The sequence below is a fragment of the Lates calcarifer genome, linkage group LG15 (genome assembly GCF_001640805.2).
Source record: "Lates calcarifer isolate ASB-BC8 linkage group LG15, TLL_Latcal_v3, whole genome shotgun sequence".
NCBI classification, from domain to species: Eukaryota; Metazoa; Chordata; class Actinopteri; family Centropomidae; genus Lates; species Lates calcarifer.
The window spans coordinates 12,860,555-12,875,050 of record NC_066847.1 but is presented as its reverse complement, the minus strand read 5'-3'; the positions used below and the strand labels follow the sequence as shown (position 1 = coordinate 12,875,050).

The window sequence follows — 14,496 nt, the reverse complement described above, 5'->3', positions numbered from 1 at the left end:
AAACACCAGACAGGGGTTCAGCCAGTGCTCAACTGATTTCCATTATCCCACAGTATTCTCCATCTTGTTAGCTTTTCCACCTGGCACTGTGGTTTGTTAAAATGATGCATCTGTAAATTCTCAGGTATAATACATATCATACATAGAACCAGGCTTTTAGTCAGGGATGCATTAAACATCTCCATCTCCATACTTTTTGTTCAGTAAGTATAGGTATCGCATAGCAACTTTCTATTTCCGTGCAGAACCTTGTTTTGTACAGTAAGTGGAGCTGTCCATTGCCTGCAACCCTCCACTCTCTCCTCTCTGCCATCGGTGGTTCAGCTGTTGTTTCTCATTATAAAAACCACCTTATTGTGTTTCTTATTATCCCAAGCTGCTCCAAGCAACCAGTATACTCTGTGCATCAGTGTGTGTGTGTGTGTGTGTGTGTGTGTGTACAGTAGCTGCCAAATGGAGTCTTTATTTGCCTCCAACCTTCTCTCTCTCTCTCTCTCATTCCCTACTCAGGTGTTTGTCTCTTCTGTCCCCTCATTATATAAACCACCTCACCCCCATCTCCCCCCTCCTCCCTCCTCCCATCTCTTTTCTTTCTCTCCCACCACCCCCCACCCCCCATACCCCTGCCCTCCTTTTCCTCTCTACCCCTCCCTCCACCCTTTTCTCTTTACCTTTCTCTCACTCATTATCCAACAGCTTGAAGCAACCAGTCAGCCATATGTGAGTGAAAACTGCCACCTCACACTGTTAGCTTGTATTATATCGAGTCTGCTCTTTGCCTTAAACTTTGCCCTAAACCTTTGGCTATTTCTGTTCTTTTTAACAGTCAAACTAATTAACCGAGCAGCTCACAGCCAGCATCCAGCCATATGTGAATCTATCTCACAATTCAAGCTGGTTTTGAACTCATGTTTGCCCTGAAATATTTTCTTTTGCGTTTAACTGTAACTAATTAATGAAGGAACTCACCATCAGCCATGTGTGAGGCTTGTTTGATAGCCTTGTTTTCACTGAAACCATGATAGCCATAAGCTGCTCTCTCCTGTCCTTCGTAAAGGGATTTTAAATTATGCATTCTAACATTTAATAATTAACATTTTTACTTCTCTTAAAGTTACTCAAATCAATATTTACATGTTAACAGTGGATGAAATGACTACATGTAATGTGAAAGGATTCACTTACAGTGAAAGCCTACAGATATTTATCACCTGATTCTGCAGAGGGTTTTAGCTTCTTTCAGCTTATTGTTTTGATCCTCTGAACACAGTGAGGGGCATTTAGTGATTAAAGTGCCAATAATTTCTGTTAGTAGTTGGTGGAGAGCAAAAGTAGAGATGAAATGAGTGACTCTGTGTCTGCTGTCTAAAAACTTTATGGGATGGTAATACACCAGTGTTGTGTTTGCAGCTCATTGTGCCTCCCCCAAGTCTCTAAAAATCAATCAGTGCAAATTTAACAAAACATTTCTAATATTAAATTTGTCAGATATTATACTAGTTTGTCCCCTCATGCTCTTTTATGAGGCACTGAGTGGCAACGCATTACCCTGAAAGCTGATTTTATGTACTGCAAAATATAATTGTAACAGCTTTCAATCAATTTAGAAACTGTAGAAGAAAACAGACCTCTACCATTGATTGTTGTTTAATTCAGATTTGACAGTTTGTCCTTTGATAGAGTCACTCAACTGAAACTGTCATTCACTTCACTTCTACGCAGGTTAACAAGATGATTCTATTTCTTAAACAAGCAAGTCAGCAGTCTTTGTAAAAGTCCTCTCCACAACGATGACAACGCTATAATTCACTTCCTGTGTCCCAGAGGGTCAAGCGTGACTCGATCCAATCAGAACCATGCCAATTAGACGCCTCAACTGGCACTTAATTACCACTCTGAAGAGGCTGATGGGCCATTAATTAGCAGGACATTAACGGGACTGATTGTTCATTAACAGCAGAGCATATTAGAGAAGATAAGACCCAATTGTAATGGACTCTGGTGGAGGAGAGAGAGGCTGGAGCTGCCTCCAGTAGAATTAGGTGACCTGCTATGGCAGTCAAGTCTGGGATAATAATGTTAACAATGGCCATTAAAGGGGAATACTACTTACTTTTACTGTTGGAGCACATCACTCATATGGCAGAGGTCTGCATTAGTGCATGTTACTCCTCAAAGACTCACATCTCAGCAAGCACTTGGTGCTGAAGGTAGCTAATTGGCTTATCCAGCAACCAGTGGTATTGTAGACACAACAGACTATAGAAAAACATGGGGATGATCTGAGAACGCTTCTGTTCTGAGGACTCTTAAGGTGAGTTATCCACCGCTAAAGAACCTTCTTAAGTCATTTTGGCTTAAAACCTTTTAAAAAATCAAGTCCTCCAACTTGATTGATAATAGGTTGTTTGTCCATACCCTGTGATACGCCATCTCCTGAATCACTACCACTACTGGGAGAAGGTAATTTGCTACAGATAAGCTGTTTAAAATCACTGTTAAAGATAAATGACTAAACCTTTTGTGATTTGATAATGCTACAGTAAATGTTTGGTTAGTTTTAAGAACAAAAACAAATTGGTTAGGTTAAGGGAAAGCTCATGATTTGGGTTAAAATATTTGTTTAAGGTTAGAGGACCTTTGTCATCATGTTTACAAAAATAAACACATGATTAAGGAAATGGAATGACCACAGTTAAAATAAATGACATTGACTGTCAGTCAGAATTGGGAACCAAACCCATCCATTCACCACAAATCTTCTCCCTATGTGGACTTCCTCCTTTGCTCCTGTCATTATTACTGTGGCCACTAGAGGGCTGGTCGTTTTGGCACATTTGCTGAAAAACCCGTGCTGTCTCACACTACCACTAGAGGTCGCCTAAAAATAAAACTGTGGCCCATAATAAGCTGTTTGTACGCCCTGCGGGGTCCTTCTTTATGGGAAAGAAATCTGTCACTGCAGCAACAATTAATTTAAAAATGAAAATTATTTTTTTTCCTCAATGAATCAGATTAGTGGTGTTCATTGGCTGTTTGCCCAATTGAAAGAAGAACTGAGCCAATCAGAGCTTCAGAGCTTTGTAGGCAGCATTAAGATTGCGCCACAACCAGAAAAATAGCAGCCAAAAAAATGCAACAAGCATGCACAAGATCAATGCAGCTATACATTATATAGTTATTGTAATTGGTTATGGTAAAATTCCCAAATCAAGTCAGACTGAATAATGAAATAAAATTATCAGTTATTTATTTGTGGATTTTATGTTACAAATGAATAAATACAATGAATTGACAAAGAAAGAAAATAAATCAGTCACAAAGGGTTAGTGTTAGGTCTGGAAAACATCACAGTCTTCCCAACAGGGGGCATGCTGATTCAGTGGAATAGTAGGTTTGGTTTTGGCCGTCCTGATCTGTCTTGGCCTGGTCTGTGTCAGTCCACTGTAGAGGCTCCCTGGGGAAGGAACGTTCTCTGACTCTTCATTTCATGCTTCATTTACCATCACACTCTCCCAAAACACTAACTGTGCATCAGAGTGTTAGTGTGTGTGTATATGTGTGTGTGTCTGTGTCTGTGCTTGGGGTCATTCTTTCTGTTCATATAGGTACATAGCGTTTGTCTTGCTGTTTCAATTACACACACACATATCCATATACAAACACAAAGCATGCACAGAGACGCACACATGCCTAAAAGGTAAATGACAGAGTACGAGACATCAGCTTATATCTGCTGGAGTCAATGGGTGCTGTATTGTTCTCCAAGGGCAAGTCGAGAATAAGGCAGAATGGGAATGGGCCAGAGCTCTTATGCACAGTGATATGGATGGATGAAAGGCTTAAAGACATACTGTGCAAACACACACTCACACACACTAAACCTGTAACTGTTGTTTTACTTCCAAAGTCAATGCAATTACGCTTTCCACTCTGTGAGGTGATTCCAGTGTATTAATATGGCTAGGAGACATAGAGAAAACGTCTGTGTGTGTGTGTCTGGGAGTTGTTATTGGAGACTTTGTAGCTCATATTGCCTCTGCAGTATCAATATAAACTTTCTCTACAGCTACAGGGTGGAGGAATCTACAGCAAGGTGTTGCCTTTTATTTCCATTTTGCAAAACTACTTTTATTTTTGTAATTTATGAAATAAAAATGGGATTAATGTATGTATTTACGCAAAATGTTTTGGCCTCAAAATAGGCGTTATACTCTCCCAGGGGGGAACAGAACATTTTACAAGTTCATTCATAGTCATCAAAGATTATTTCTCCAGTCAGCGATTGAAATTCACACAACAGCCTTCAGACAGTAAATTGGCTTTTGGAGCTGAGCTGGTGATAAAATATCAGGTCTGAGACACAGGTCCACACACATACACACACACACACACGCATATGAGAGCACACAAATCCCGTCCTGACATGTAATAGCTTTTAAGCACAGTGAGGCATTGAGTTGCATCACCAGCAGCAGTGTAAATGGATGGGTACTATCATTACACGCAAACACACCGTGGTAGGTAGGTATGAATAGATGGTCTGTCTCAGACTGGTGAGATTGGTTCCATCTGTCGTGAAGAGGGTTGCAGGGTCACATCCCTCCTATTACCTCTCTCTCTGTCCAATGACACTTTATTCACCTGAATGTAGGTCTGCGATGGATGGAGCTAATCTGAGCAACAGAGAGAGATGGTGGGGCCTATAATAGATAGATAGATAGATAGATAGATAGATAGATAGATAGATAGATAGATAGATAGATAGATAGATAATCTATTTGTTTTTGTATCACTAATCTGAATCTACAAAATATGTGGAAATGTTTGACCCTACTGCATTTATTTGATGAATCTAGTGAAGTAAAGAGTACAATATTTGCCACATATTATATTTACCAAGTATAGTATTTGAGTAAATGTACTTAGTTACTGTCCATGACTTGTTACCATCACATAGTTTGTCACCAGGGAGTACTGACAAGTTTATTTTTCAACTTTAAAATGTTGTGATCAGTAGAGATCTCGGTGACAGTTCTTTATTAACATGGTTCAAATGATTCCTCTGTTGATGTTACATTTTTATGTGTTTTTACACTCTTTCTATATATATAATAATATGGTATACAAAACTCCAAATAAGTAGAATAATCGAAATACTATACATTTCATTCTGTTTTATGGGGAGACATTTTCAGGCCAGACTCCATTCATAAACCTGGCAGTTTAATGTTGCTTTGCTAGGTGGCAAGATTACTGACCTTTTCTGAAAGATGTATAAATATATAAATTTTACTCATTTTAATCCAGTTAATAACACTGCTTGTAACACTGTTTGAACTGGCCATTTAATTGCAGTACATATTCAAAATTAATGTATGAGGGTATTAGCCACAGGCTACGTGTGGGTTCAGAGATATGGTATGAATGTGCCAGAGAAAAAACTTCCTGAACGTCAAACCAGCTTAGCTGAAGCTCAACAGATACTGTAATAGTCACTGTTCTATACACAACAGTCACAACATATAGCTTTTAAACAAACAAACAGGCCTGAAGTGCCTCTAACCTGTGCTTGTACTACAGAGACAGAGCATGTATGTGAGTGCTGGGCAAAGAGAGGGCACAGAGGATGATACAAACATACAAGGAGAGAGACAGAGAGACAGGGAGAGATAGACTGGCAGAAGACTTATCAATCAAAGACCAAAGCAGAGTGTTAATCCTGTAGCCAACAGAGACAGAAGAGGAGCCAGGTGAGGAGAGGGAAGACAGTAGAGGAGAGGAGGGGAGATAGGAGCAGACAGGACAGGAAACTGAAGAGAAGAAGGACAGAGAGGAGACGGTGAATGTGGCCCATCGAAGGACAATCATTGTCTATCAAAATGAAGAATTACCTTTCTCTCTGTCCCTTATGCCTACATGTGAGCGCACATACACAAACAGAGGAACAAGCTGACCTGTGATGGAACACTGATTGAATCTTCAGTGGGATTAACAGGGATTTAGCCCAGTGTAATGATATCTGAATGAGTTGATTAGCTATCTGATGACATTTTGCTGTTTGACCTCTACAGCCCAATAACAACTGGTAACTCATCACATTTTCTCAGGGTTGCATTTAAACTAGCAGAGGAAAAAAAAAAAAAGCAACCTCCTTGATGCAGCGATCAGTGTTTTTTCTCAGTTAAATGAACCATGAAACTGTATCACTGTGTGGGCCGCTATGGCATGATCAGTTATGGTTAAAAATCGGTTTTCATGTGGTTTGTCCATGTTAAGAGAGTGACAAATCTTACCAGCAGTGACAAAGTGCAACTATGAAGGCAGTGAAGGGCAAAGGTTTCTCAAGAAAGCAGAAATACATGAACAAATATACAGTAGCTGTAAGCAGCGATTAAAGATAACCACACACACATGAAGACATTGTGATGATGTTGAAGGAAAAAGAGGCAGCAGAGGAGTTTCAGGGGAAACAGCTGCCTAAGCACGAGTGGTGCTTGGCCCCATAATACAGCACAAAGAGGGGAAACCTTTAAAGGAATAGTTTGACATTTGGGGAAATAGACTTATTTGCTTCCTTGCTGAGAGTTACATCAGAAGATCAATGCTGCACATTTAGCAGCTGGTTGGTGTAGCTTAGCATAAAGAGTTGAAACAGAGGGAAACGTTAGCCTGGCTCTCCAAAGGTAAAATAAATAAATAAATAAATAAATCTGCCTTGACTACTCTAAATTTCCATCCAGAGGAAAAAGGCTGTCTTTGCTGTAGAATCATAAATATAGTCTGAACAAGTTCCAACAAAGTGAATTATAAAGTGGAAGCAGTTCTTGGTACAAGAGATCCATAAACAGACTACAGAAGCTAAAATATTCATTTTACAGGGATAGTCCACTGGTAGCCACAGGTCTTGGTTTGTGTTGAACACCAGCTGTGATTCAAAAGCAAGGAGTGAGGTTTGCTGGGTAGGTCCCTCTGTTGTCTCTAGGCAGATCTGTCCCGGCTGCTGCTCAGAAGTTGATTTAGATTTCACCTGCGCTCCTCCCTCCCCTAACGCAGAGGTTGTGTGAGGACTGTGGAGACTAGAATTTGAGAGCACTTGGAGCTGTGCCTTCTTTTCACATCTACCTGCACACTGCCGTTTGCTGCAAAAAGTGAATGTGACTGGGGTGACAGTTGGTCTCAGGAAGTTATAAAAGCATTGTACGGAGCTTTTTTTTCCCATTTCTAACTGTCCAAACAGTACTTCAGTGGAAGTATTCTGCTGTAGTTCTGCTAGATGTCTTTGCCTGGACTTCTGTGAGCTTGGTGTGTTGACAAGAGAATGATCATTGTCAGGTAAAGTTCAAATTCTGATCATTCTACTTGTGTTTAAAGCTGATCCCTGTCTTTGGTTTGGTGTTCGGTGTCATGTTGAAGCCACTGCAAAACTGAAGTCCGCCGTAAACATTGTGCTTCAATCGCTTTAGCAAAGTAATTTATATGGAGGAGTAGCATCTAACAGATTCAGACTGTTATATCTTTGTTAACAGGCAGTAAAGAAGTTCACTATGCTACTTCTGCTGTTCCAATAGGTCAAAAACATAAATATGAAAGTTCCCCTGCTGGCTCAGCAGGCACTGGAGCTGGTCTATCGATCAGCTTACCAGAGCTGGTGGTGCAGTCCATTTCTCCGACCTGACATTTGAGGGTAGTTCTCATTTTTCTCATATATTTAAGGGGTAAGACATGTCAGATGAGTAATGCAAGATGGCTTCTATCGACAGCTTATCCCCCAACTTGCTATGAGAGAAACAGCTTCTCCTCCCTGGCTCACTGATGGCACACTGAGCCATGCTGGTCTATGAAGTCCTGGATCTGATTTGGCCATTTAACAATAACCACAGCAAAACCAGATGTGCCTCAGATTTGACCTGTTTGTCCACAAAATACCTCTGCAAAAGTTACATTTGTCATATATCAATAAGTCCAATGACAAGGGTGAAAAGCAACCCTGGAAAATTGCATACACTGGGAGGTGAGAGAAGCTATATAATTACTGTCTGTAGGCATTATACAGCACAGATGCCATCTCCATCATCACAAAAATGTGACAGTGACAAAACCCCCCAGGGCAGACAGGACCTAAATGAGCACAGAGATGACATTAGTTCACAGAGTCTATCTCCCTGGTGTTGCACAAACTTGCCTGCAGAAGTTCAGCAAAGTATGCACTGGAAAACAAAATCGACACAGGAGCCACTCGTTGATTTCAGCTACTGGTCTGTGCGTGCGCTCTGAAAACACACATCCTGCGCAATGCTGCAGGTGCCAAATCCTCCATCAAAGGAAGATGAGTCATTTTATGCACATCACAATCAATTTCTTAATGATGGTTATTATATGATTGAGCTGTAGTCCTAAATTGCTTCCATTCATTTCCGTGCCCATACTAAAATTAGTAATGATTGTCATCAGCCTGTTTAAATCAGTGTGCTCATGTTTTATTATACTTTATTATGAATAGTATATGCACTGCTGTCAGGATGCACTGTCACTTTTATGAATGTGTGTTTGTCAGCTAAACTATAACAGTAGCATTCGTTATATTTACAGTATATTAATCACATTGCTATTTATGGCAGCCCTGCACCAGTTGGTAGTGTTTATCAAACACCACTGATGTGTTAGAGGCAGTCAGACCTGTGATTGAATAAATACACATTCTCCTGCATCATTACATGCTGATAAATCCTGGGCTTTGATCAGAAATGGACACACTTGTGTGACCTTACTGACTCATGACGGGACACCAAACACACTCAGCAAGTTTGGATGGCAGAATGAGCAGAGCTCTGGCGCACCCAGGTGGTGAAAGAGTGTGACTGCAAAGACAGGTGTACCTGCAGGATTTGTGTGCTGCATGTTATCACTGAGTGAAAAAATATACTGCATGTTACTCTGCATTTCCATAACCCTGAACACACAGATAAACCGATACAACTAATTTCTTGGGCGGACACACCGCAGAGATGTCCAAAAATGTTAAAGCACATACGCACACATACTAGCACGCGCACACAGACACACTCTATTGGATCGTGTGCTTGGGTAGCAGAAAGCCCTGGCGCTGTTCATTAATCACTATGTTGAGGTTTTGATGCCACAGCAGGAATGGAAATGCTGGTCTGACTCTCATAGATATACTATACTGCCTTCATCAGCTTCACCAAAGTCCAGAGCTGGGAGAAGTTACTCTCAGGCATGAGTAAGAATGGTCATCTGCAGAAATGCTAATATGATCATATTTCTGGAACTTGTCACCTGGTGTGACAGTGTGGCTCATTTTTGTGTTGTAATAGGTTTTGAAAAACAATGGAGGTCTTTGAGGAGAAACATATGCCAGGCTTTGGCTTTACTCACTAGTGGGATCAATTTATTAATGGCTTATTCATGGGATTTGTTGGTAATACAACAAATGGAGGATATGACCAGCCTTATGCTTAAATACTAACACATTATGTTATCATCCTTTCCTGGTAACATATACAGTTGACCTACTGTTTTGCGTAAATTGTACTTAAATATTCAAGGGATTGGTGCCAACAAAGACTACTTGGCAATGTGTATTGGTAGGCCTGTGTAAACAAAACATAAAGAAAGGATTGCACAATGATTGACACATTTTATTGTCAAGTAAACCAACTCAACAGGTAAGGATTCACAGCTCAGTGAGCAGTGGACTTACAAGGGTTGCAGGTCTGATTCTTTACCCAGGGCTTTTGTCATTTTCACAAGTCCCTGATCCTCAGAGACTGTGCTGGTGCCTTTAATCCTATTTATTCTATTCTATTTGCATAATAGGGATCATTCACGTGAGAAATATATTGGACCTCATTCATCAAGTTTGTGGAAAACAGCATGAAATATACCATGGAAATGATCCTGGATGCCTGCCATGTGTGATTAATGGGACATCCTCACTCTACCAGTTGGAGAGCAAATCATACATCAAATGCAGCTGTGGAATTAAAACCACGTGGAACCAATTCTACATTTACATATGACACATATGAAATTAGGCCTGCTTGGTGAATCTTGGCTTATAAAGAGAGTCTTAGCCCAGCTACATTTACATAGCTTACACACTGCTGCACAGTACAGAAGATCAAAGATACAAAGTACCGTAGCAGGTGTGGATGTTTCAGTCAAGGCTTTCACTATCAAGAGAAGTGCTTTATATCAGTGTCCAACACGTGTGATTACAGGTTGTCAAATACACAAAACAGAAACTGAACCAGCCAAGTTCAGCAATTTCATCTATCTCCATTTTCATTTGAAAAAATGTACATTTACACAGAGAGCCACAGATGGAAAAGGGACACACTGAAAATTCAAGTTAGCTTTATTAAGCACCTTATAGAAAAGTAACTGACAGTCAGTCTGACATTGAAAACTCCTTCCAACAGCTTTGCAACATGTTTGCTTTTCTCTACATCAATCAGATTGAATTTCCACTGACAGGTATTAAAGTTTGTGTAGAGACGTTTACACCACTGGGAACAGATGTTCTACCACAAGGGGGCACACAGCACCCTCACCAGTAATGCTTATATTCAGTACTTGAGAACCAGTTGTCCACTGCAATGGTTTATCCAGCTTCATTCAGGGCACTGGGAAATGTATTTTGACAAAGCAAAAAAACTGCCTATTGCTGACTTTTCAATTAACTCAAAAACTAAGAATTAACTTTCCTTCCCTTCAAGAAATAAAACGTGTTTTGTCCAGTTGACTGGACATTCACTTGCAGAGTGACACAATAAGATCCAGCTATTGGCAACACTGTCCGACAGTAAACACGCCTCACCAACAGAGCAATAAAGCAATCACTGTGAGTTTTTTTGTTTTTTCTAAACGGGAAAAAGTCACATTTGTTCCATTTATTTTGTCACACAGTAACAATTATGATCCTGTCTTCTCAATAACAGCAGTGCAGAGGCTTTTCAGTGGTCAGCCTGTGAGCCACAATCTTTTCAGTGGTGTTCAGGCCTGGGTTGCCTCTGTGAGCTCTCAGACTCTTCTGGCCTCCCCGACAACTTCCTGCTCCGACACCAGTTCAGTTCTGGTCTGAACCTGTTTCAGGTTTCAGGCCTCGCTACACTGTCAGGGTACGATGCAGGTTGCCTTTCGAAGGGCCAGGTAGCCTGTAACAACATCAGTGGGGAGGAGGCGGATGTAGGAAAACTCCTCAGTGGACGTGAAGCGCAGCTTTGTCTGAGGGTCTGTGTAGTTTGCCTGAGGAAAAACAAGAGAGTGTTCAGCGTGTGTTTTACACAAGACCTGGCTAAAGTCATGCTGTTTCTTGTTTTAGCAAACTAATTACTCACTGGGAGTCCAGAGATGTCCGAGTATTTCTTGGCTGGCTTCAAGGAGGGAGGGGCATCAATGTTGTAGTCTGTAAACACAGAAAGATCGTACACCAAAATCCACTGAATACTGCACCATTATAAGCATGTCTTCTAAAACTGACACTGACTTTTCACTGTAGTCTGATATTTAATGTCATAATATATTAGTGCTCTAACATACAGTATACTGTCAAGAAAGTATTGTACTGTCTGTTGTCAACATTGGCAGAATCGATAGTCACTTTATGAAATAATAACATACTTTTGCTTTAAAATGGCAACACTATCTTTCACTATTTTAAATGTAAGGTTCACTAAACAAAATAATGTCTTATTATTCTACATTAATTAAACATGTATATGGGAGAATTTGGAATATACCATAGAAATAGGATCTGATTGTTTAGGGCTAACAAATATACAACATGTATCAGGTAAAATAAGATACAAACACTCACAGTTGGGATCACTGAGCTTCCAGGGTAAAGTCCGCTCCAAAGCTAGAATCTGTTTGAGATTCTTCCAGGTCCGGTTCTTTTTGCCCGCTGCTGCTCCGCCAATCCCAGAATGCTGCCAAGATTGAGAAAGAATAAAAGAGGACAGAAATTGAGGAAGAAGCAACAGAATCAAATAAACAAACCAAGATGGACGAAGACACTCACCATAAATGTGGGGTCTTTGAATGGTGGAGGCTTTGCTGTGGACTCTGTGGTGGCAGTTTGACCGCTGTCCACTAATCCCACTGCCTTCACCTCTGCCACCGTCTCTGCTGCTGTTATCTGATGAAACATGAGAAGACAACGGCTCTTCAGTCAAACAGTAGTCACATTTGATTTTAGACTACATTGTTTAAATGTGTTTTGGATGTAAACAAAGTCTAAAGTGGGCTCTATACACACTGCAGTTTTGTACACTGTTTATTTGTGCTCTACTGCATATTTGTCTTGAATTCCCCTGTGTACTTGTCAGTCTAATAGTAGTTTTAAAGATTAATAATGTTATTCTTTATAACATTAATTATAGGTAATGCTCAGTAATTGCATTGCAATGCATTACATTACAGTAGTTAACACATTACATTATTATTACCCTCTCCACACAGACAGGAATAGTATAGCCATTACTGTTACTTATAGTAATATAGTAATAGCCCATACAACAATAATTGCCTAACTTGTGCCTTTTTTAATTATATTTTTAGCTTCTTTTTCTATTTTTGTCACTCTTGTCTCTTGCTACTGCAACATGTAAATTTCCCACAAGTGGCATAAATAAAATCTATCTTATCTTATAAACTTAAATAATAATGAACAAATTGGCCAGATGAGAATATGTCAAAAAAAAAAAAAAATAGAGATTGAGAAAAAGGCTCTGCAGCATCTGTTCTGTTTCTAAAAATTCAGTTTCTTTGCAGTAGGTACATCAATAGACTGCATACAGTTTGTTTTAAACAGTCTGTGAGTACATCCTGTTAAAATGTATTTGAATTTTATTGTATGCACAATAAATAATATGAACTTGGGCTATTGCAGAAGCAATAAGGCTTGTTAATGGCCATGGTAAAAGAGGTGGTCCGTTACTCTTTTTACAGCTTTATGAATGTATTTACAACTAAATGAAGTGTCTTCATAGTGATGGACGCTGTCGATCAGTCATATATTGGCCACTAACATTACATGCTGCGTCTTACAACGTTTTTTGTCTATTACACTTGACATATTTTGTACTTTTGTTTTGTTGGTTGTTTAATTAATGGTTAAAAAAAGCTGACAAGTAGTTTTAATGCATGCATGCAAACATTACCGTGTGTGTCTGTGTGAACGTGTTTACCGTCACCTGTGTCTGTGCTGTCGGTGTCGCTATCAGCGGTGCTTTCTTCTTCTTGCTGCCGCTCCCGGTGGCCTGCTGAGCGGCTGAGACCGCCGGACTACCGGGGCGTTTCTTTCCCCGGAGAGCGGCAGAGCTGGCCGCTGCAGGCTGGGCCCTGACCGTTATGGGGATCTGAGATGCCATTTGCCCTCCCCACTAAAGAACCCGCATCAAAATCCTTTCATAAACGACGCAAATGAATCTTTCTCACTCGGCTCTAGCCGTCCACCATCCGGACTGTAAACATGACTTCACCCGGATATAGAATTGATGCACTTCCGGTAACATAATTTAATTCTTATAAAATGGTTAAAAAATATATATGTATTAATCATATTTATACATTATCTTAATTCAATAAGTGTAATTACAAAAATAAAAATAAATGCGCTTTTTAGTGTGTCCATTTGAATGTGAGTGCAGTAAAACGAAAAAAACTAAAAGTACAGTCTCGAGTGTTTACAAGAAAAAAAGTGTTTTTCATTATCATATTGTGACACCGTAAAAATAATGAGATATGATGCGAATAGCTAGTTAATAGTAAGCTAATAGTTGAGACTATCACTCAACTTCTAATGATCTGGGTGGGGTTTTTGTTTTTTGTTTTTTGTACTGTGACACCCCAAACTGTATTGCCTTGAGTTCCAAAACACTCCACTTTCATCCGCAGAGGAGTAGCAGTCCTCTTCTTCAGCATCAGCCTCCTCTTCACCAAGCAGCACCAGATTCATGCTTTTACTTTCAAGGTTTAAACAGACACTGTGCACATGTTTTTAATCGTGCATTACCAGTATTTGTCTGTTGCTTCATTTTAATTTGATATCTTGGCTTCTTTTCCACAAAGAAATGTTGATTCTCTTTGAAAAAATTCCAGTTGTTTTGTGATATATATGAAAAATGCAGACCATGGGCAATTGTTTTCTCTATGTGTGAAAATCCATATTCAAAACGTTTAAAAAATATATTTTTGAATCAGGTATATTACACATACAGCATGTCCTTTGGTTTGATGTGTAAACCACTGGACTTATTACCACTGAATCAAAAACACACACACACATGTGACTAGGAAATTTTTAGTAAAAAGCAGGAGCTCTGAAATCAAAGTGAATGCATTATTTACAATAATTCTTTTAGCTTGGTTACGGATTGATGTTGTTTATATTTGTGTTGTTCAGTAAGTGATTTATTTTTTAATTATTTGTTTGTGATGATATACATGATCAACAGTGTCACTACACTA

General features: G+C 39.7%; 1 protein-coding gene and 1 long non-coding RNA gene across 2 annotated transcripts in view; one reads left to right on the top strand and one right to left on the bottom strand.

Annotated features, from left to right (window-relative positions):
- LOC108889636 (uncharacterized) overlaps positions 1 to 14,496 on the top strand; it is a 151,729-nt gene that overhangs the window by 136,644 nt on the left and 589 nt on the right. The gene's annotated exons all lie outside the window — the stretch shown is intronic.
- ino80c (INO80 complex subunit C) lies at positions 10,364 to 13,519 on the bottom strand. Its single transcript, XM_018686221.2, has 5 exons — positions 13,221 to 13,519; positions 12,047 to 12,163; positions 11,843 to 11,954; positions 11,364 to 11,431; positions 10,364 to 11,271 (listed from the first exon to the last, which is right to left on the bottom strand). Exons 1-5 carry the CDS (start codon positions 13,395 to 13,397, stop codon positions 11,140 to 11,142), a joined length of 606 nt encoding a protein of 201 aa, XP_018541737.1. The 5' UTR covers positions 13,398 to 13,519; the 3' UTR covers positions 10,364 to 11,139.